At 37.4% G+C, this 24377-nt stretch overlaps 1 protein-coding gene across 1 annotated transcript in view; it reads right to left on the bottom strand.

Annotated features, from left to right (window-relative positions):
• Positions 1–524: 524 nt before the first annotated feature.
• The window catches only part of TOMM70 (translocase of outer mitochondrial membrane 70), a 36273-nt gene continuing 12420 nt past the window's right edge, over positions 525–24377 (bottom strand). The window contains exons 2-12 of the mRNA XM_005548300.4: positions 24175–24348; positions 23584–23710; positions 21789–21898; positions 18964–19112; positions 15382–15589; positions 12359–12493; positions 10916–11023; positions 9988–10104; positions 6166–6263; positions 5146–5268; positions 525–2801 (exon numbers count right to left, since the gene is read on the bottom strand). Coding sequence (XP_005548357.1) covers positions 2648–2801; positions 5146–5268; positions 6166–6263; positions 9988–10104; positions 10916–11023; positions 12359–12493; positions 15382–15589; positions 18964–19112; positions 21789–21898; positions 23584–23710; positions 24175–24348 — 1503 coding nt within the window. The 3' untranslated portion in view covers positions 525–2647. The remainder of the gene's footprint in view (positions 2802–5145; positions 5269–6165; positions 6264–9987; positions 10105–10915; positions 11024–12358; positions 12494–15381; positions 15590–18963; positions 19113–21788; positions 21899–23583; positions 23711–24174; positions 24349–24377) is intronic.

Genomic DNA, 24377 nt, shown 5'->3' with positions numbered 1-24377 from the left:
TACCAGCTCTCTGTGGAGCCTTGTTTCACAGTAGGAGGGGTGGATGCTCTCGAGAAACTCCACCATTCATACCAACAAACTTATTTTGCTTCATATACTAACATTTCCAGTATATTCCTATTTTCAAAGTTATTTTGAGTTGACAAGAGATTCACTGTGAATTTACCCAATAGCATAATAAATGAATAAACTACCTTTTCTTGAGACAGAGTCTCACTCTGTCACCTAGGCTGGAGTGCAGTGGCGCGGTCTCGGCTCACTGCAACCTCCGCCTCCCAGGTTCAAGCGATTCTTCTGCCTCAGCCTCCTGAGTAGCTGGGACCACAGGCGCCCACCACCACACCCGGCTAATTTTTTGTATTTTTAGTAGAGACGGGATTTCACTGTGTTAGTCAGGATGGTCTTGATCTCCTGACCTCGTGATCCGCCCACCTCAGCCTGCCAAAGTGCTGGGATTACAGGCGTGAGTGAGCCACTGTGCCCAGCCTAAACTACCTATCTATTTAAATAATAGATAGAAGAGCTTGAATGTCATATTTATTTGGTGAATTTACATGTGAGGTCATTTACAAAAGAAAGATACAGACAGATGCAGCTTTCAGTGCGTTTCAAATATTTTCACAACAGGCAATAGTCCATGAGAATTTGGAATGACAGTATAGAATGGCACATGCTTCAGTTTCCTTTGTGTTTCTCTACCCAACCCCAAGGTGAAAGAAGGGAGAAGAGTAGAAGAAAATGTCAGTGTTAATGTAAATACAGCCATGCAAATAAAAACTTTCTTAAAGTCAGAGATCATCCAGAGATGTAGAACATTTCTGTATTCGGGGCCTATCAGAAGGTGCATAATTTAAAAACAAAATGCAGAGGTCTCAAACTTTCCATCATCCAAATCATCTTGAATTATAATAACCGCACCAACTAATTAGTGGTCTCCCCAATATTTTCCAAAGATTGACTTTGAAAGGGAGTCATTTCTAATAGTTTCTTAAAAAGATAGCATTTGTGGACAAATCGTTTTGGTTTCAACAGAATTAAGCACCCTTAAGGGGTGTAAAAATGCTCCTTTACTCCCAACAGTGTAAACCATAATTATAATTCCTTCTTAAATAAACCTCTCCCCATCCTGAGTATTTCAAAACAAAAGACCACTGAAGAACACAACCCTTCCCTCACCAGAAAAATCTAGCATATAAGCAAAAGGCTGGTCTATAAAAGTGGAAACTGGAAATAAATCTTAAAGTGATTTCTAAGTAAGGAGGCAGAGTAAAGATAAAACACTGCTGTCAGTATCCCTAGTGAAAACCTGGACCTGGGGGGGTAGTTAGTCCTTAGAGATGAAGGTTAGCGCACTACAAAAAAAGCACTCTACATGTCCTCAGCATCTTCAAAAATAAGTGGCTCAAAATTCCTTAAGCACATGTAGCCTTAGTTAAAGCACTAAACTTGTTATTTCAGGAAATACTATGCTCTGGCTCCAAGTCTTACATCCTTTTTGACCCTTTAGCTACATTTTCTTCACTAGAAATTTTAAGCTATTTCAATACTCCCATATATCACACTTACTCTACCTTTATTTGGGTTATACATACAAGCAATCTGCACTTTGATTTTTTAAAAGTTCTAAAATTTTTTAAAGAGATGGGGTCTCACTATATTGCCCAGGGTGGAGTGCAGTGGCTATTCGCAGGTGCAATCACCATGGCACATTACAGCCTTGAGCTTCTGGTCTCAAGCCTCTTGCCTCAGCCTCCCAAGTAGCTGAGACTATAAATAGTATATACAATGCCACTGTACCCTCTATCCTACGCTTTTAAAAGCACACCATTAAATAGTACTAATTATTATAGAAAATAGTTACAGACAATTATAAACACACTTCTGTTTCATCTTACCTCTTTGTCTGGTCCACTCCCCCATCAATACTCAGTCTTCCAGCATATATATCAATTAGAATATTTTGCATCTGCATAATTTACTGTAAGAAAATCTGCTGTTGTGGACTTTAAGAAGAATGTACATTATCCATTAGAGTGGAAAGGGGCCAAGAGGATTAGTAAGTGCCACTGAGTTTCTAAAACTCTGCAGAATCAGAGGCATTGTGCATGCTGACAATGGTTTAAAGGGTCTCTCAATTTTACTTTAATCCCCCATTGAACCTTTGTTTCTTTCAAAAAATCAACTGAAAGCGGTTAATTGAATATAAATCTATTTTACAGCATTTACTATGTTAATTTAAAAATCAACATGCTGTAAAATACTTACATACATTATTCACACATATATATAAAGACGAAATCATCCAGAACATAATCAACTCCCAACCCCCATTACAAAAAAAAAAAAATCAACAAATCAGTTTTTATTTGCATGGCCAATTATCATTTGTACTCTTTGCAACTTTATTTAAATATCCCTTTAACATGTTCTAATCTTTTGTTGCACAGGGAATAAAAGCTGCAAGACTGCAAACTTCCTTCAACAGCCACACCCACAACACCTAGACATGAAACAGATGTAACAAATAACAACACCACAAACAAATACTAATTTCCACCATTCAACACAGTTCATGACAGTGTCTTTAGGGTTCAGTTGAAGAGGGGGTAAACTTTTAAAAAGAGGGTCAGTCTGCTTTCCCCCTATTTTATAATGTTGGTGGTTTTAATCCGTATTTCTTTGCAACTTCTGTCTGGGCATGGGCGGCATCACAAAGTGAATACAGATGGGCCATCTCCATTTCCGATTTGGCCAGGTTAATAGCTTTGTTGAACATGTCAATGGCTTTCTCCATGTTTCCTCTAAAAGAACAAAATTTTTAAGTCTCAGATTCAACAAGCACTTCACAATATTCAATGAAGGTTGTAAGTGATGCTACATGAAGTCTCACCACTAAGTTTCTACTATGATTCTGGTAAAATGCTTCTTTTATAATAAACAAGAGTACCTACCACATTGAGAGCACTCAATGAATGTTAACTACTATTACAAATATTATGTGTTTACATTATATCTCTTGTATTCTGTATTTACTGATAAGAACAGTGAGACTACGGAAATTAATTGGCTTATCTAAATATCACAATTCCGTCTGGTTCCTAAATTCTGCATGTTTCTACCATTAACATGAGACTCCTTTGGAAAGCAGTAACATAATCTCAGGACACTAATGACGTGCAAAGGCCTCCCCTTCACAGACTGATGTGGGCCCCCCTCTTTCCGCTTCATCTCTTACCAGCACGTCCCCAACCCCAAGCACCTCTACTCTTCAGGCAATCTATGTGAGTTCCTTGATGTACTGCACACTCATACCTACATACAATACTCAGATTTATGGCCTCTGCCTGATTCTGGTCAAATCCACAGCTATCTAAGAACCGTTTTAAGTAACTAGTATTAGCTACATCTATATGCAATCCTACAAAGAATATTAAGTCCCTACTATATATACACACACACACACACACACACACACACACACACACACACACCTCTACCTGCATATATAGTTTAACTGGCATACATGTTAGTAAGGTACATTTTACTGGCATATGTGCCAGCTAGACTCTGTATATGCCAGTAAGAAGTACCACTAGGGTGACTATATTTAATCCCCTATTACAATATATGGCAACGTGATAGACTTATTTTTAAAAAAACTTTTTTCAAGATTTCATGTTCTGGCATTAGGCCAACAGCAAGCAGCTCTGCAAAATCCTAGGATAATCTGCGATTTCATTTATTCAGATTCACTTATTTAATTGTAAAGGTAAGGTTCAGAATGTATTTTTTAAAAGTTCAATTAACATGTGAACAAAATTCCATCAAACCCTAAATCAGAGGTCTTTAATTAACCCAGGATCTATGAAAGCCTTAAATTAAAAGCAAAGTGTTTTTGTGTGCATTATTCTAAGAAGAATCCACAGCGTTACTCAAAAAAGATTAAGAACTACCACCCTATCCTATTCTAGTACAAGAATATTTTATTCACATTAACAAATTAGCAATTAAGAAATAATTTAGGCTGGGTGTGGTGGCTCACACCTGTAATCCCAGCACTTCAGGAGGCTGAGATGGGCAAATCACTTGAGGCCAAGAGTTTGAGACCAGCCTGGCCAACATGGCAAAACCCCATCTCTGTTAAAAATACAAAAAGTTAGCTGGGCATGGTGGTGCGTTCCTGTAGTCCCAGCTACTTGGGTGGCTGAGGTACAAGAACTGCTTGAACCCGGGAGGCAGAGATTGCAGAGTCAAGATTGCACCACTGTACTCCAGTCCGGGCTGGAGACTCTTTATCTCACAAAAAGGAGAAAAAAAAAAAACAAAAAACACTTAGTATTTACATGCCACTGTGGGTACAGAATGGTTCAAAAGAAACACAATTTTTTTTTTTTTACCAGCCTATATATATTCTGCCTATTGTAGAGCAGGGAGAGGACTACAGGAGGGGCTGAATGATAGGGAATTAAGAAAACTCATGCTGCTTCCTGACAAGTGATAGTGTCAAGATCAGTGACTTTGGCATCAGTGATATCAGAGCTCAAACCCTGTCTTCTCTGTTGGCTTACTGTGCAACCTTGTAAACCTAAGCAGTCTGGGCATCAGTTAAACTAGGGATCACATAATCTCCACCTTTATTAAAGATGGGGGTGAAGATTAATTGAAAGAGTACTTAGAAAACATCTAAAGTTCAGTACTTGCCCTAGAGTAGGAAACTCTAATGGCAATGCCAATATTAAGATGGTACACAGTAAATCCCATGTATAAAATAGTTGTCACCTTTTAATGGCGGATCTTAAGAGCAATTCTGGATAAACATTTACACAAAATAAGAGGTTAAGGACAGAGCCGCAAAAAAGATTCTTATCCAACTCTGATTTTAGAGAAAATTCAGGGGCTCTGAGTTGATGTTGCAACTTGCCCAGTTATTTGGCGGATGCTTCTTTGTAAGAGGCTCCAGAGTTCCTGGCAACTTGGCTACCAATCCTTCTGTCACTGCCTAAGCACATTACAGGCATTTTTTTTCCCCCAACAGGAATAAAAAGGAAAGAACATAACAGACTTTAACATGTATGTAACAAGAACAAAAAGCTAAATATCTATGGAGCTGCCACACGTTTCCTAATAACAGACTCCAGAAGTTACCTTTGTACTTCAATAGTTCCCATGGTTTCATAGGCAAAATCACATTTATTGTCAATTTCAATAGCCTTGCTGATAAGTTCCAAACCTCTATCCAGATCTTGCTTCCACTGAAGTTGAAGTAAACTGCAAATGCAAAAAAATAGTCAGATATGACCATGGCCCAGTATCAGTAGAAATACACATGTATTAATATGACTCAATTTCTACCTTCAATGAACTTATAAGTTAACTTACAAGGAAAAACAAAACCTAAAGCAATATATAATCAGCATCAAATTGTGTTTTTTTTTCTCAACTTATATTGGTTTTCTAATCTAAGTTCCTTATTACAAAAAGGGTTCAAGGTCTACGCTCTATTACTAACTTATCTTGCATCCCTTATTTTTCACTTTATATAAATTTAAGTGAAATTTCTTAGGCTAATTCAAGTACACAAAGGCCACGAACACTTGTGTATGCTTCCTATTTTGATATAAGCAACAGCTGACAGGATATTCAGTTTAAAATTAAAACCCTTAACATAGAGCAAAAATAGTACGTTAATTTTTCTTTCTTTTTTTTTTTTTTTTTTGTTGAGACACAGCCTCACTCTGCCGCCCAGGCTGGAATGCAGTGGTGCAATCTTGGCTCACTGCAACCTCCACCTCCCGGGTTCAAGTGATTCTCACTCCTTAGCCTCCTGAGTAGCTGGGAATCGGGCATGTGCCACCACACCCGGCTAATTTTTTGTAGTTTTAGTAGACACTGGGTTTCACCATGTTGGCCAGGCAGGTTTCGAACTCCCAATCTCAGGTGATCCGCCTGCCTTGGCCTCCCAAAGTACTAGGATTACAGGTGTGAGCCACTGCGCCTGGCCTCCTTAACTAACTTCTGTAAGAATGAAAAGACATCCAGGAGCATTAAGAAGTTTGTCAATTAACTTCTCTACCGCAGTCCCCTTCCTCAGTGGCCAAAATAAATACATTTTATTACTATGCAAGAAATTCATTATCTCATTGGAACAACCACAAAAATACATACCCTTTATGAACATATGTTGTGGCATTATCTGGTTCCAAATCAATACATTTATCATACATTTCATCAGCTTTACCAAACTGTTGTTGATCTGTTAATGCCTATGTGAGGAGATACTTCAGTTATATTAAGGTAACTGTCAACCTAAGCAGTTAAAAGTGTATTTATTATTCATTATAAAAATTTACTTCATTTATTCATTATTACAAAATTATCATGTTTTGGGGATACAGACTGATTTACATTTTACAACTTAATTGTTGGAGTTTCAGCAAGTGGTTACCTGCCATAGCAGATAATCTCTGGTAAACTGTTCAATACAGATAATCCCATTCTTAGTGACAGCTCTAATATCACATTCTCATAGGTACAGTCACATCATTTATTCATGATTTATCATAATATAGCTCAAGGGAATTTTTTTTTTTTTTTTGGAGCCAGAGTTTCATTCTTGTTACCCAGGCTGGGGTGCAATGGCATAATCTCTGCTCACTGCAACTTCCGCCTCTTGGGTTCAAGTGATCCTCCTGCCTCAGCCTCCTGAGTAACTGGGACTACAGGCACGCAACACCTTGCTTGGCTAATTTTTGTATTTTTAATAGAGATGGGGTTTCACTATGTTGGCCAGGTTGGACTCGAACTCCTGACCTTAGGTGATCCACCCACCTTGGCCTCCCAAAGTTCTGGGATTACAGGAGTGAGCCACCGTACCCAGCCAGGGAATTATCTTAAGGGCAATATTCATCTGTAGGTATAAATTAAGATGTATGTGTTAAATGTCTTCGGAGCTATTTCTTTGAAATTATTGATTTTTTAAAAAGCAGCTATAACTGCTTCAACTAATACATCTCCAAAAATAATTTCCTAATATTATCTAATACCTAGCCCATATTCGGTTAACCCCAGTTATTTATAAGATGACTTTTAAGAACTATGTGAGTCATTATTTTTGGCTGTATGGCTCTTAGTCTTTTCATATCTAAAATAAGCTAACTTAAATGTTTTAAAAATCTCTTAAAAATATCAAAGAAATATAGTCAGCACATCTTTGTAATAAAAATCAGAAAGATGTAGAAAGTAGAAATATTTTTATAGCTTCCACCATTGTGAGCATATGCCTTCCTGATACATTTATCTATCTCTATTTACCTCCCTATTTGTTTTCTTTCACATGGTTTAGTTCATTTAGTATACAATTTTCCCTTTAATAACAGGCAGTGCTATATCTTGCTTTGTTAACTTTAATGTATTTTTAACTTTTAATGGCTGCATAATATACCATTAAGTGAGTGTACCACAATTCTGAAAACATAATTCAATCTTCTGTTGAACATTTACGATTTTCCCCAATTGTCTGTCATAGTTAACAATAATGTAATAAACACTTGTTTTGAAAACAAAAGCAGCAGCTATAATCAGCTATCTTTTTTTTTTTTTTTTTTTTTTTTTTTTTGAGACGGAGTCTCGCTGTGTCGCCCAGGCTGGAGTGCAGTGGCCGGATCTCAGCTCACTGCAAGCTCTGCCTCCCGGGTTTTTACGCCATTCTCCTGCCTCAGCCTCCCGAGTAGCCGGGACTACAGGCGCCCGCCACCTCGCCCGGCTAGTTTTTTTTGTATTTTTTAGTAGAGATGGGGTTTCACTGTGTTAGCCAGGATGGTCTCGAACTCCTGACCTCGTGATCCGCCCGTCTCGGCCTCCCAAAGTGCTGAGATTACAGGCTTGAGCCACCGCGCCCAGCCGAATCAGCTATCTTAAGGCAAATCCCACAGCTGAAATGTAAGGCATAGTTCTGTGGATATCAGACTATGCTCAAACTGTAACTTTGCGAGTTGGCCAGCATCTAAACCAAAGCTTTGAGGGCCAAAAAAGTTACACTAAGTATATAAACACACACATACATACACGTACTGTATGCATATATAAAGTTACATATACCATATAGTGAAGTTAAAATTAGAAAACAGATCAAAGAAAAGAAATCTGAGTGCAAAATGACTGTAATAATGCTAATGCTGATGAGAAGACAGCTCATACAAACCAAACCTATCTTGAAGGCAGAAGGGTAATAGGGAAATATGCTATTGGGAAAGTTCTGCAGAAGAGTTGTTCCCCAGTAGCGGTTGCTATTCGGTGGCCTTTGCTCTTCTAGATGCTTAGAGAAATCTGCACCAAAAAAGCCCTTCTGAATTCCATGACAATGATGAGGATGTTGCTGTCACTTCCCGGTTTGTTACCAATTATAAGGCATAAACTCAAGTGTACCCATTCATAGGATTAAAATGTACACTTCAATGCAGTTATATATAAGACCTACCTCTAAAGAACTGATCCAACACAAACCAATTTTCTCATAGTTCCACCCTCAATAAACCCTTAAAATCCTTGTGAAATTGTTCTTATAACCTGCCTAGAGATACCATGAAGGAAATTAGAAACAAAGCAAGCAACCTTAAGAAGGGTTTAAGGAGAGGGGTCAACCAGGGATGGTAATACACATATATATATATTTTGGAAATACAGTCTCACTCTGTTGCCCATGCTGGAGTGCAGTGGTGCAATCTCAGCTCACTGCAACCTCTGCCTCCCAGGTTCAAGTGATTCTCCTACCTCAGCCTCCCCAGTTGCTGGGATAACAGGTGTGCACCAAACCACACCCAGCTAATTTGTATATTTTTAGTAGAGATGGGGTTTCTCTATGCTGGACAGGCTAGTCTCAAACTCCTGGTTCAAGTGATCCGCCTGCCTCAGCCTCTCAAAGTGCTGGGATTGCAGGCAGGAGCCACCACACCCAGCCAGGGGAGGGTAATTTGTTATTGTTTCCTATTTCTATGCTGTGGAGAAAAACCCAACATGTCTTTTGTAATTAAAAAGAAAAATAAAGTATATAGAGCATCAGTCCCCAACACTTTCCCAGCACTTCTGGCACCACAGACCGGTTTTGTGGAAGACAATTTTTGTATGGATGGGGGTGGGAGGAGGAGGGATGGTTTTGGGATGAAACTGTTCCACCTCAGATCATCAGGCACCAGAATCTAATGCTGCAGCTGATTTGACAGTGACAGGAGGCGGAGCTCAGGTAGTAATGCTTGCCCAGTGCTCACCCGCTGGGCGGCCCCATTCCTAAGAGGCCTCAAAGCAGCTGTACCGCTGATACAGTGTTGAGATGGCTAGTTTATGCAGATACCAAAACCAATTTTCAGCTTTAAGAAAGAAAACTGAGTCATTCAGAGGTCATTTATTTGAGGGGAAAATGTATGACCATGACCTACAAGAAGCTAATCATTTTCATTTAAATGGATGATTTAAAACTAAGAAGTTTTCAAGAATTTCAGACTACAATAAGAAAGTTAAAACAATTCATATTTAAATCCTGCTTTTCATACCTTCAATCCTAAACCAAGAGAGTTTCAAGAATTTTAGATAAAGTAAAGATAAAATAAACTATTACAACAACCTAGCCATATAAAAAGGCAGTGACCAAACAGAAAGAAATGCCTTTCTGTGGATATTTTCTCCACCAACTGCATACAGTAAATTTTCCTAAGGCAATTACTTTTTGCAAAACCAATCCAAAAGAAGAAAGGACAGAAATTTTTGCCTTAAGCTTCCCCATATTGAGTTTAGGGCCATCATTTCCAAATTGTGTAACAAAGGAGCCTCTTCTGAGGTGATTCAGGACCAACCAGGAGCCATGAGAATCAATTAGGAACAAAGCCACCTGCTTCCAAAGAAGCTGCAACCATGACAGCACTGTTTTCTGATTTCCACACTGAGATGTAGCATATATATGCAGTTATTTTTTAAAAATCTGAAAAAAACATTTACCTGGGCGTATAGTGCATAGCCTTCGGCACACCTTGGAAATTTCTTTATGACCTCTTCAAAACCTTTCATAGCTGCTTGGATTTGTGAAGAGTTGTTTCCTGTATATGCCTGGCGGTACTATAAAAAAATCAAAACAGGCCTGTCAAATCAAGAACTCAAAAACTCATGGAATGTTATCATAAACATACAAAATTACATAAATATTTCCAAAAAACAGGTGATTTGCTAACATAATCTGCAGCATCCAAAAGGGTTCCAAGTAGGTATCTCAGCAGCAGAGAGCCAAAGGTTACGTACAACTACGACTCCATGGCCACTATACAATTTCAAGATGTTCAATACTGTAGAAGAGGGCATACTAATTTGTAAGAAGTGAACTTTGCAATAAATGAATTTTAAATCTAGTAAAATTTTTGTCATTTTTTTCATTTATAATATATATTTGTGACACAATTTCTTCCTTTAAACGGAAAATTCTTTTAGGACTCTAGCCATACAGCTAACTGGAAGTACCTTATTTTACTAGAAATGCACTTAAAAAAAAATGCAACCTTTTGAGCTTTATGTTTCTGAATATTAAGAAATAGTTCTATGAAACACGGGTGAGAGAGCAAGTTACATGATGTCATGTTTACAGAGTATTTCCTCAAAATGTTTTTCTTTTTGTATTGATTTATGGTGGAGAAGCAGGGAGACCAGTTCTGTTTAGGGAAGTATAAAATCAGGGACAAACATCTATCAAGATGAACCCAAACAAATGTCTAGAGAAAAACAAGAGCTAGGTATTAACCAGCACCTTTTTTCCTCAGTAGTTATCCTTTGGGAAAGAAAGAAAGAGAAGACTTTGTAGACAATGAGATACTCATTTTTGTTGACACTGGAAAATAAAAGTGATGTTTAGGAAAATAGAAGAGATAGTAGTACCTACCAATGCAAAACATTTCTGTGCTTGTGCCAGAGCAGACTCAGGTCTTAACCTAATACACTCATCAAAATCTGCCACTGCTTCTTCAACTTGATCAAGGAGTATTTTCAGCTAAGAAAAAAATATGTAAATAAATGTAATTCAAATAGGCCCACCAGTTAAGTATGTTCTGTATCCCATCTCTATTATTACAGCTCAGCATAATGCTGAGCATGCAGTAATTATTCAATATATAATTACTTTCTAGAAACAGTGAATTTAAAAATCTTGAAATTTAAAAGGCAAGATTCCAAAACATAAAAATGGTATCCAACTTTTAGAAAGGACTACAAGCCAACCATTTCTGCACTGCAATTCTGACCACTATTAAGCAAGAAACCCCTTCTTCTAGAAAACTAAACATCCTGTACCTTCTAATATCAAAGCAGGTTAGACATCAGATAATTACCTTTCAAATGAATCTTCAGACACTACCAGTAAAGATCAAAATGTCAAGAATTTTAAGAGGTTATCTCAATGCTTAACATCCTTCCGAAAGAAATAGTCATGCATAATTACATTTCAATCAACAGACCGCAAGATTGTAATACTGCATTTTTACTGTACCTTTTCTATGTTTAGATATGTTTTAGACACACAGATACTTACCGTTGTGTTATAACTGCATATAATATTTGGTACAGTAACACGCTATACAGGTTTGTAGCTTAGGAGCAACAGGCTACAACATACAGCTTAGGTGTGTAGTAGGCTATACCATCTAGGTTTGTGTAAGTACACTCTATGATGTCCGCACAACAAAATCACCGAATAATGCACTTCCCAGGCAGGACACATGACGCTATTAGGTAAAATTCTCCACTAGAAAGAACTTCAGCTCTTCTGTTATTATCATGCATAGCCCACACTTTCTACCATAAAGCATTCCAAGAAGCCATGTTAAGCCCACTATAAAGCTATGTTTTCCCCACCTGAGACAGTAATTGTAAACTGTTTCTTCTCTATATATTTCCACTAAAAAACTAATATGCCTGTTACAAAACTTGAAAAGATAAATACACTTATTTTTACGATTTGGACAGTCCAGACTATTTCCTTATATAGCAGGAAGCTCACAAAAATCATCCTGTTGATTCTAGAATTAACTCAGATTGCTTACTAAATGTTATTAATGTTTTACTCATTGAAAACCTATGAACCAGAAACACCAGAAGAACAAACTTGAACTGGTAAGCCAATAGTTTTTGCCTTCCTTTACTCTTTTTTCGTAAGTAAATACCAAAATTAAACAAAGGCCAATTCAAACTGTAAACCACTGTGGTACTTTGTTCACAACTATCAGAAATTATATAAGAAAAATCAAGAAAATTATACAAGAAATTCTCAAAAATGGTATCAAATAACTCAATCTAAAAGTCAGACCTCTAGGTAAGAAAACAGACGTACCTGTCCTCGGTGGTGATAAACATCTGCATTCTGAGGGTCGATGTCAGCAGCCATGTTAAAATCCTGGGTGGACAGCAAAGGCTGCTGCTGTTGCATGTACATGCTGCCTCTTTTGATGAGAGCATTTGCTCGAAGCTATATACCCCAAATGAGGAAAGGTTCAGCATTACTTTTTTTTCCTCCAATCTAGTTTCTTTAAATAACAGCTTTTTTCTATCATCCACATATCACAAAGGTCACCCTTTTAAAGTATGCATGTCAGCTGTTTTTAGTATATTCACTAAGTTGTATATTGATTACCACTATCTAATTCCAGAACATTTTCATCACCCTTAAAAGAAATCCCATACAAATAAGCAGTCACTCTCCATCCCCGCTCACCTCCTACACTCTTCAGCCCCTAGAAACCACCAATCTATTTTCTATTTCTACGGATTTGTATATTCTGGATGTTTCATATAAGTGGAATCATACATTATATATAGCCTTTTGTGTCTGGCTTCTTTGATTTAGCATGTTTTCAAGGTTCATCCATATTGTAGCATGTATCAGTTTTTCATTCTTTTGTTATGCCTGAAAAATATTCCATTGTACAGGTATCACATTTTATTTATCCATTCATCAACCGATGGACATCTGAGCTTCTTTCACTTTTTGGCTACCATAAATAATGCTGCTATGAACATTCATATACAAGATTTTTTAAAAAGTTTTTAAACAAAGGATGAGATTTTGCTGTGTTGCCCAGGGTAGACTAGAACTCCTGGGTTCCCAAAGTGCTGGGATTATAGGTGTGAGCCTCCACACCCAGCTCTCATGTATAAGTTTTTGTGTTAATGAATGTACTAAATTCTCTTGGGTATATACCTAGGAGTGGAATTTCTAGATCATACGGTAACTTTTTGAGGAACTGCCAAACTAATTTCCAAAAGGGCTTTCCCATTGTATTAATACATTTCCACCAGCAATGTATGAGGGTTCCAATTTTCCACATCTTCAAAAACACTTATTATTATCCACCATGTTTTTTATTAGAGCCTTATTGTCTTTTTGATTATAGCCATCCTAGGAGGTGTGAAGTGGCATCTCACTGTGGTTTTGATTTGCATTTCCCTAATGGCTAATGACGCCATCTTGTCATTTATATATTTTTTGGAGAAATGTCTATTCAGATCCTTTGCCCATTTTTAACTTAGGTTGTCTTTTTATTGTTGAGCTCTTAGAGTTCTTTATTCTGGATACAAGCTCCTAATCAAATACATGATTTGTGAATATTTTTCCCATGTTGAGTGATGTGTTTTCTCTTTCTTGATGGTGTCTTTTCACACCGAAGTTTTGTTTTGTTGTTTTGAGACAGGATCTCTGTCACCCAGGCTGGAGTACAGTGGCACAATCACGGCTCACCGCAGACTCGACCTCCCAGGCTCAGGGGATCCTCCCACCTCGGCCTCCTGAGTAGCTGGGACTACAGGCACATGCCGTCATGCCCAGCTAATTTTCAGGCATGAGCCACCACCCCCAGCCAAGCACAGAAGTCTGATCACGTCCAATTTATTGTTTGTTTTTTTTTGGTTGCTTGTGCTTTTGGTGCCATATCTAAGAAACTACTATTTATCTAAGGTAACAAACATTTAGTCCTCTATTTTATCCTAAGAGTTTTATAGTTTTAGCTCTTAAACATTAAGGGCTCTAATCCATTTTAAGTTAATTTTTGTACATGGCATATGGTAAGCATCATTACTACTTGCCATTAAAAGTCATGTGATCATGAAAACAATACGTTTCTTTAAAATTTTGTTCAAAGCAATAGTACATACATATAGAACAAATAATATACTCCATAATTGTAACAAAAACATATAACATATAACAGTTGTAATCATCAGGAAAATCAGCAGAATATTAAAGATAATATTATGAGGGTATCTTCAATTTGAAAATCTCATTTTGAAAGAAACTTTCAACAATATTTAGGTCTTAAAAACAACTGGCCGGGCACGGTGGCTCAAGCCTGTAATCCCAGCACTTTGGGAGGCCGAGACGGGCGGATCACGAGGTCAGGAGATCGAGACCATCCTGGCTGACACAGTGAAACCCCGTCTCTACTAAAAAATACAAAAAACTAGCTGGGCGAGGTGGCGGGCGCCTGTAGTCCCAGCTACTCGGGAAGCTGAGGCAGGAGAATGGCGTAAACCCAGGAGGCGGAGCTTGCAGTGAGCTGAGATCCGGCCACTGCACTCCAGCCTGGGTGACACAGCGAGACTCCGTCTCAAAAAAAAAAAAATAAAAAAAAATAAAAAAAACCAAAAAAAAAAAACAACTATTATATCCCCCCAAATACAGCAGATGAGAGAGGCTACAGAGTTCATGTAATGTAATGAGGAAACAGGTCAGAGATGTTAACAAACTAATAAGTAATATAGTGAATTGGTGGTTAAATTCTGTTTTGTTACACTGAATAGAATGTAACAATTCAACAGATACCCCTGAATCTTAATTATGAAATGCATAATACACAGCACATTAAGAATACTTAGAAAATGTTAGGCTGTTCCAACTGTACAACTGCAAAACTTTTGGCATATTTATACATTCTATTTTTAGAACCTTTTTTTCATGTAACATAAAACCTTTCTGAATATATTAATGTGTTTTTATTAAGTGTTTTATACCTGGTGCTACAAATTATACGTTACTTACAGCATTATCTACAGAATTGCTATATCACTTTTACCACTGCCCAAATACAGTCCAATACAGTAGGCAGTGGCTACAGGGAGAAGATGAAACTACCAGATGATACAGGGAAAAAAAAGTCCTTTCCTAAATAAAGATAAATATCATTGATATTTATATTTTCAGATTCACTGCACCAATTACGTTATTATTAAGAGTAGTTTCTTCAAAAACAAAAACAGCCCTTCGAAGAATGGCAGTTGAAATGCTTTAAAAAATCTGGCAAAACATAATGAAAGGCATCACCTTCTATTTAATAATTTCTTCACACACATTTTTTAATGTACCTTCACATTAGCTTCTTTCAAACTGATGACTTTATCTAAATCTGGTTTGGCCGCATTGGCACTGCCAATAAGCAGGTAGAAGGTAGCTCGTAGTAGTAATGCTTCTGCCATGTATTTGCCTTCAGCATCTATTTCTTTTGAGCATTCACTTATGATTTTATCGTAGTTTTCTTCTTCCATATACTGTTTGGCCTTTAAATATCCAGAACTGAAAATAAAAACAAACATAGGAAATTATTTACTAAGAAAAAATTAAATGTGCCCGGGTATAGTGGCTCACGCCTGTAATCCCAGCACTTTAGGAGGCTGAGGTGGGCGGATCATTGAGGTCAGGCGTTCAAGACCAGCCTGGCTAACGTGGTGAAACCTGTTTCTACTAAAAATACAAAAATGAGCTGGGCATGGTGGCGTGTGCCTGTAATCCCAGCTACTCAGGAGCTGAGGCAGGAGAATCGCTTGAACCTGGGAGGCGTTGGTTGCAGTAGCCGAGATGGAGCCACTGCATTCCAGCCTGGGTGACAGAGCGAGACTCCATCTCATAAAAAAAAAAGAAAGAAAAGAAAGAAAAAATTAAATGTTAAAACATGCCACATTTAGCACACCTGAGTAAATTAAGCAATTGTCTATTTGCCCTTAACAAGATAATCAGCCAGTGTGGGATGGAGCTGGGGTGGGGAAAGGGTGGTGTGGTTAAAGAGATTAGGATTTTTGATGTAGATGGGGATTTTCTTGAAACCTTGGACAAGGAGTTTTAAAAAGGAAGCAGCAGAGTCCTGGGTAATACCTCAGCTCAGACATTTAGATACTGAAAAGATGAGCTAATGAAAGAGAGACTGATCTGCAATATGGGTAAGGATCCTGTCTTATTCACCTTCCTATCTGAAGCACATCAATGGTACTCAACAGTGTTTAACGGTTAACAGAAGGAACAGGGAACTAGGAAATAAGTGAGTTTAGAGTCACAGAAGCTAAGGCAAGAGGTGTGAGCAGACCTAGAATAACTGAACTTATTAAAGAAGCGAATTCAAAGTACGACTCTTCCATCAATTAATACTTTAAAAAACATCCTTCTCTATGTTTTAAAGAGCAGTGAACACAGTATCTCTTATTATTCTTCTAAGATGATGACTTTTATGGAGATGCTTGTAGAAGTAATCTTTGTATCTGAAATTTGTACTAGGTGTCATGAGGTACATGAGATATCTTCCAAACATAAGGCATTGTAAATTAAAGTACATTTTCTTATTTCAGTTGTTATATGTGTATAGAAAAAACTGGCAAATGACTTAAAAGTTACGTCAGGCCAGACGCGGTGGCTCATGCCTGTAATCCCAGTAGTCTGGAAGGCTGACGCAGGAGGATCACCTGAGCCCAGGAGTTCAAGACCAGGCGGGGCAACATGGCAAGACCCCCATCTCCATAATTAAAAACAAAAAAAATTGGCCAGCCATGGTGGTGTGCACCTAGAGTCCCAGCTACTTAAGAGGTTGAGGCGAGAGGATAGCTTGATTCCAGGAGTTGGAGGCTGCAGTGAGCTATGATCGCACCACTGTATTCCAGCCTGAGTGACCCCCTCTCTCTCCTTTTTGTTTTTTGAGACAGAGTCTTGCTCTGTTCCCCAGACTGGAGTACCGTGGTATGATCTCAGCTCACTTCAACCTCTGCCTCTGGGACTCAAGCCATCCTCCCACCTCAGCCTCCCCAGTTGCTGGGACTATAGGTGGACACCACGATGCCAAGCTAATTTTTGTTAGTTTTCTGTAGAGATAGGGCTTCTCCATGTTGCCCAGGCTAGTCTCAAACTCCTAGACTCAAGCAATCTGCCCACCTCAGCCTCTCAAAGTGTTGGGATTACAGGCATGAGCCACCATGCCTGGCCTGACCCCGTATCATAAAAAAATAAATTAAAAAAGTTATGTCAGTGAAAAATCTTTTAAGCTCTACCCTAACCTCTCCTGAAATTACATTCAAATGTTGCCTACATTCTAGTTTTGTTTCTCAGCTCACCAGGCTAAGAAAACACAAACAGGCCAGGCGCGGTGGCTCACACCTGTAATTCCAACACTTTGGGAAGCCGAGATGGGCAGATCACCTGAGGTCAGGAGTTCGAGACCAGTCTGGCCAACGTGGGAAACTCCGTCTCCACTAAAAATACAAAAATTAGTTGGTGTCGTGGTGTGTGCCTGTAATCCCAGATACTAGGGAAGCTGAGGCGGGAGAATCGCTTGATCCCAGGAGGCAGAGGCTACAGTGAGCCAAGACTGCGCCACCACTGCACTCCAGCCTAGGCAAAAGAGACTCCGTATCAAATAAAAAAAAAGAGAGAGAAAAGAAAGAAAACACAATGATTTAAATCAGATTAGAAGTAATGTCAACTTACTGAAGAACATAAGTGTTAGTTATTTATAAGCATGATTTCTACACCTCGCAATAACCTCGTAAGGTAAATATTACTAGCTCCATTTAAAGGATGATAAAGCTAAGGCTCACAGTAAACTGGCATTTAAAACTTAGGTCCAATTCCAGTTAGTGTGCTGATGATAGCTAGCTACATCCTACCATCTCTCAATAAAGCTTTTAGAATAATGGTATTAAATTCATTATAGCTTTTGTGGGACAAGGACTATTTCCTAACCAGAAGAAGAAATTGTTTGCCTAACAGTCACAAGGAGCTAACATGACATCTTGAACACTTACTTCCCAACTACAGTCTTCTCAAAAATTGTGTATCAATGAACTAAAATTTGTACACTGCAGTATAATTATGCATAGTATCTTCTCTTAAAAGGTCACCAGCAATGGTAGAAAAATTGGAAGATAAAAATCAAAAGCAATTTGTTTCTTCAAACCCTGCAATATGCTGCAGATGCAAAACCCAGTTATGCTCAGCTACTAGAACAGTATTTCCTTTTCTTCCTAACTCATTAAAAAATATCATGTTGATAATATCGTACCTTCTCTCAGGGAGGAGAGCTACCCTTGACAGAAAAATACAAGTATTGACAAATATGAATGGAATAAAGCAGGCTAGATGACTTATATGACATTATATCACTAGGTGTCCAGCTAGAAACATAGTATCCTGTACTTTTCAGCTCTCTACAGACCCCAACAAGAAGCCCTCCAAATAGGCATCTTCCTAGACAAGCAGAAAAAACCTTGAAAAAATTCACTCTTTGGACATCCCTAAAAGTATCTCAGTTTACAAATTAAAAACTTCCCTGTACTAGAACATCTGCATGTCGAGCTATACAGTAATTTTCAAGTTATTGCCTCTATTCAAACACAGTCAGTCACTGGATTCAATGGGAGTCCTCTTGAGAAGATCACATAGGACCTTGAGTAAAAGCAGGGCAGAATCCTGGCAGTAAAACCTTGAGTCACCAGAGAAGTAACAGACATATGCTAGAAAGAAAAGTCTTTTTATAATAATAATATTATATAATTTTAAATTATATTTCTGTCTATCTCTATCTGTAGATAGACAGCTGCTGTGACATGGCTCAGAACCCATCTGGGCCCTAAGGAATATTCAAAGCCACCAGAACACCACTAAGCAGACACTATGCTTGACATACTTACTTTTCTTTCACTTCTAAAGCCTCCCCTTCCTTGTCTTTATCTTCATCAGACTTCTCTCCTTTAAGCATGGGCTGGGAAATGATATCATCCGTGAAAGAACTGAAGTAAGATTTGATAAACTGTGGAGATGGCATCAGAGGTTCACGATTCTGAAATTTAGTCATGTTCAAAGACATCAGAATGGGAAATACTAACCAAAAAAGCAGGTACATTGTAGAACACTAAGAATAACTGTCATAAAAATTGGATTTTCATTTTTCAAATAACTAAAATTAAGCTCCAAGCCACAGAACAAAAGACAGTGGAAAAGGTGAAGCTGCCAGTCCCAGCTGGTCAAAGCAGGTTTTAAATGAGAGCCTTTTCCCTCTACAAAGATGTAAGATCACATCTTACACAGGTGCTGAAAATGTTAAGTCCATTTACCTTGGGCTTTCATCTAAAGATCTTTATTACAGGTAAGTGCCACTGAAAACCATACTGAAATCACATTTCCTGTTTTGATTATTTATTTGACACATAGCAACCTAACTCACAATTATGGGAGAATTTTTTTCCTCCCAAAACACAATTATCATTATAAAGTTTTAAATAAAGTGGGAACAACACACCCAAAGGGCTCTCATAATGTATTTTGAATCCTTTATCTACACAATTCAGCCCAAACAGTTTAATGGAAACACAGAATTTTAAATTGTATGTGTAACAAATATCATTACTGTTATTTTGGTAATGTCTTCATATTCGAAGGAAGAAAAAAAGGAATTGGCTTTGTAAGTAAATTATCTAATCTAGGATAGATCAATGTGGGATCCAAAGAGAACTAAAAAGGAAACCTAAGAGAAAACCCATATTGATCTGTGGGCACTCTCTGGGGAGAGATTCAATTTGTTTTTATTTAGGATAATAAAATATTTTAAAGTCAAATGGTCACCTATCAAGTGATAAAAATGCCTAACTTTAGTACTTTATACTAAAGACACTCTGAGAAGAAATACGTAGTGGCAATCATTTACCATTTTAGGGGAAAAGCTTAAATAGAAATTTAAACAGCACTTACTTGAAGCTAGATAAATCACTAATGTTTTTTAGTTTCCTATTTCAGCTTAGAAAAGCAGCTATCACCTCCCTGCGTTCTATATAGGGTTATAAATTTAAAGTGAAAATAAACTGTTACAAGAAAGGGATTTAAGTATCAAAGGAACACGATATAAATTCTAGATGTACGTCATTAAACTTTTAGTATCAGTGTTCTCATCTCTAAAATGGCAATAGAAATACTTGCCTTATTTATCTTATACGGTTGTTATAAAAAATCAAAACAATAATATAGAAGGTATTTTGTGATTTACAAAGTGACAAACAGATTAGAAAATGTGGAAACTGATCTGTAACCTATGTAAATATACATTATTTTACATTTTCTTACCATCCTGCAATCCAACCAGTCTAATTACTCCACACTATGTATAAGGAAACTAGGTTCCTTTGAGGTTGAATTTATGGACTCTACCATGGTGTTTTACAAAGTGATTTCGAGACACACTAGTCTTATGAGATGCTCAAGAGAAAAAAAAATTCATAGTTTAAAAAGACTGGGGCCAGGCGCAGTGGCTCACGCCTGTAATTCTAGCACTTTGGGAGGCTGAGGAAGGTGAACTGCTTGAGTTCAGGAGTTTGAGACCAGCCTGGGTAACATGGTGAAACCCTGTCTCTACTAAAGTACAAAAAATTAGCCAGGCGTAGTGGTGCATGCCTGTAGTCCAGCTACACGGGAGGCTGAGGCATGAGAATTGCTTGCACCTGGGAGGCAGAGGTTGCAGTGAGCCAAGATAACAACTGCAGTCCAGCCTGGGCGACAAAGAAAGAAAAAAAAAAAAGAGAGAGAGAGAGAGAGACTGGGAATCACTTCAGCTATACCCCTCTTAAGAGATTCACGACACGCCTTAGTAGATTATTAAAGTCCTGCAGTGAAGAAACTTGTTTTAACTGTTTCACTCAGCTAACATCCAGAGATGTAAAATTAAAAATACAGATTACTAAAATCAATTCAAGAAAAAAGCAAGTTATTATTAAAGGAAAAAGAAACAATTACCTCGCTATTACTGGGATTTAACAATGAATCTCCAGTGATGTTTACTGATGCAAAGAGAGTATGTAAGTACTCTCTTTACTTACATCTCACCTTGGGCAGTTAACTATAGCATGCCTTTTATACACAGTAACAGTCAGTCTCTCTCACTAAATTTTAATTCTGTAAGGGCAAAGGCCATGTCTTTGAACCCATCCCTCCAAAATGCCAAACATGTAGCTTTGTTTAATAAATGATTGTTGAATTAAACTACCTGTTAATAACAGCCTAAAACTAATGCCAACTTCCACAGTATACCTTTAAAAACTTAATAATATAGAAAAATATTTTTCTGTAAAGGGCCACATAGTAAATATTTTAGGCTTTGGAGTCTATACAGTCTGTCACAACCACTCAACTCTGCTGTTGTATCTCAAAGGCAGCTGAAAACAACATGTGACTGAACATTTATAAAAACAGGTAGCAGACTGGATTTGGCCTATGGGCCACAGTGTGGCAATCCCTAACAGAGATGAATTCCAATATTCTCCAGGTAGAGTACTGGATAGAGCATATATTCTTACTGAAGAAGGACAAGCCATAAAAGCCCAAGATAATAGGAAGAAGAAATATAGCCCAGTTCTAATTGCAGCTGTTGCCATTACCACTATGCCTAAGCTTAAGCAGCATAAACTTAGAAAATACCCCTCACAATGTACATAGTACTCCCTCTATTCCCCAAATCAGATAAATTTACCTTATATTTTTCTTTGGCTTTCTCTTTTCCAAGGAGTTTAAGAACTTTATCGGCTAAAAGCATGCTTTGTTGATTTTGGAACCCTTCTAATATACACACAGCAGTGACATCTAGAAATGATGAAAAACACAAGGGTAAATATAAAATTACTGCAAAGATGGTCAGTGGCAACAAATGGGTACAATGTAACTACAGAAAGCCAAACTAAATTCATGGCCAAATGGGACTGTTTCATTTCCAATTAATTGATTCTTAATACCTAACTTTATATTCTCTATGACCAAACTGAAAGCTCAGAAAGTCACTCCACTTCTCTGGGGTTTGCTTTCTTTACCTGTGAAATGAAAGGGGCTATGCTGCATGATTTCTGATGTTTCTCACCACTCTAACATTCTATATATAGAAAATAAAACAAGGAATCCAGGAATATTCTCTTCTGGCTAGCAACTCAGGCATATCAACATAGTGTGGCTCTTTCATGTCTGGTGTTTTTTATAGGCCTGAGTTATTCCTTGTCTCCAAAGCCATCTTGCCACAGAGCTCTCAAATAAATCTGCCTCCATACCTTTTCATCTGGTTATGTCACAGCTCAAGATGCATGCAGAGGTTTGAAATTCAAAAGATAATTCGTTCCTTAACCTCTCAGTCTTTCATTCAAAGCACTCAAACAATGACGTCTCTTCTCTTTCTGAATTAAATTTCCTGTAATTCCACATCCTTGCTCCACCAAACAAGTCAATCTGCTGTTATATTCCCCTGATAACCATGGCTAGAGCCAATGTCAATGTCTTTTTTTCCCCATCCTGTTTCTTCTACATGACACTTCAATCACCCTCCTCTCTGCCAGTTATTATGTTAGTAACTTCAAGGTCTGGTTCAAAACTCAGGATTCCCTTTTCTAAAACAATACTCTTTCCACATACTATCAAAGTATGTGCCACCACAGAACCTCAAATTTTGCTGAAATGTTCTCTAAAATACCCTCATTTGGGAATCTATACTTCTCTTTTCAGAAAGGGGCCTTTTCCTTTTACTGATGCTTTTAAAGCAGACTTAAATATGAAATGGAAAGAACTTTTAGACTGTAGAAAATTATACTTTGGTTTTGCTTCATGTCACCTAGAAGAATGTACTTCAAAGGCCAGAGGTATACTGTAATTGCAGCTTGGGAAGCAGCGAAATGACCAATCAGAGATCACAGAATATTTATGGCATTTACTGAGAATGACAAATTCACTTTGATGCTTTGTACCAATTACATCAATTCCAAGTAGGTGTAAATTAGGTATAAAACAATTTCCAATTGGGTATAAAATAATGTTTGAAAATGCCGCGGGCAAAACACAATGTTTTCTTTAATGATTCATCTCAAAGCTATGTTTATACATATTATAAACATAGCTCATGTTTATACATATTATAAACATAGCTCTCAAAGCTGTATTTACACCTATTAAACGAAATATGTAGAACCTTAGAAACACTATCACTTGCTAAAACCTCTTTTCTGATTTCCTTATTCAGAGAATTATACTAACGCTGATGAGCTGCTAAGTTTAAAATGTGTAGTAAACTCGTAATCTTAATACTCATTTAATTCCATAGTTGAGAACAGAGACAATACTTAAGTATCAGCAGTCTTAATTTAAACTAGAAGACACAGTCTTAATTGCAAAGGAATCCAACTTTTAAAAACAACTGATTCTTGCACTCACAAGGCACAGTTTCATACACATTTACCAATGACTACAAAATCTTAAGTAATTTTCATATGTAAACACAAAATGACCCTCACCTTCTAAACATTCCTTCTTATTGTCTAGCTTCTCATGGGCTTTTGCACGTCTAAAGAGAGCTTTCACATATTTGGGATTAAGTTCAACAGCCTTTGTACAATCTTGTGCCACTTCTTTCCATTTTTGCTGTAATTGAAAGTATTCCAAAAAAGTCACACTGAAGAAAGTACTGTTCAATAGAAATCAGTTCAAACTTAATAGGCTGAGTATTAAAAGTCCTAGAATAAAAAAGTAGTCCTAATAGAAACAAAGAGTTAACATCTGCAATACATTACAAAACCACATATAAATATCAAAAAGTTAAAGAAATAGCCTCAAACTGTTGAGGAGAATAGGGTCACCAGAAACTTTCCATACTATGTAATTTTATAAAATCTGAAATATACTTAACTTTGGAGTATATCTGTAGTCAGCAAAACTATAGAATTTGTTCTTTAAAAAGTTTTGCAATTAATGGAAATAAAAACAACATCCCATAATTTTGAAACAACTTCAAAAAATATATTAGGTTTATTTGAGTAGCATTAACTGAAACTTTAAGCAAATAAAGAGAAACAAAAGGAACAGAAGAAACAACCTAGAGTACATACCAACTGTTCAAAGGCAGCAGCTCTGTTTTGATAAAATGTAGAAAGATCGACATTCTTCTCTGTAGGACACAAGCTAATAGCCTCAGTATAGCACTGAATAGCTTGTTCATATTTTCCTGCTTTGAAATATTTATTGCCTTTATTCTTGGCTGCTTGGGCTCTATCAAGAGAGTTCTGAAATGAGAAGAAACAATGTATCAAAC

Source organism: Macaca fascicularis, chromosome 2, assembly GCF_037993035.2.
Source record: "Macaca fascicularis isolate 582-1 chromosome 2, T2T-MFA8v1.1".
In the NCBI taxonomy this organism is placed as follows: domain Eukaryota; kingdom Metazoa; phylum Chordata; class Mammalia; order Primates; family Cercopithecidae; genus Macaca; species Macaca fascicularis.
Note: the sequence above shows the minus strand (reverse complement) of the source record. Positions and strands in the feature narration are given on the sequence as shown.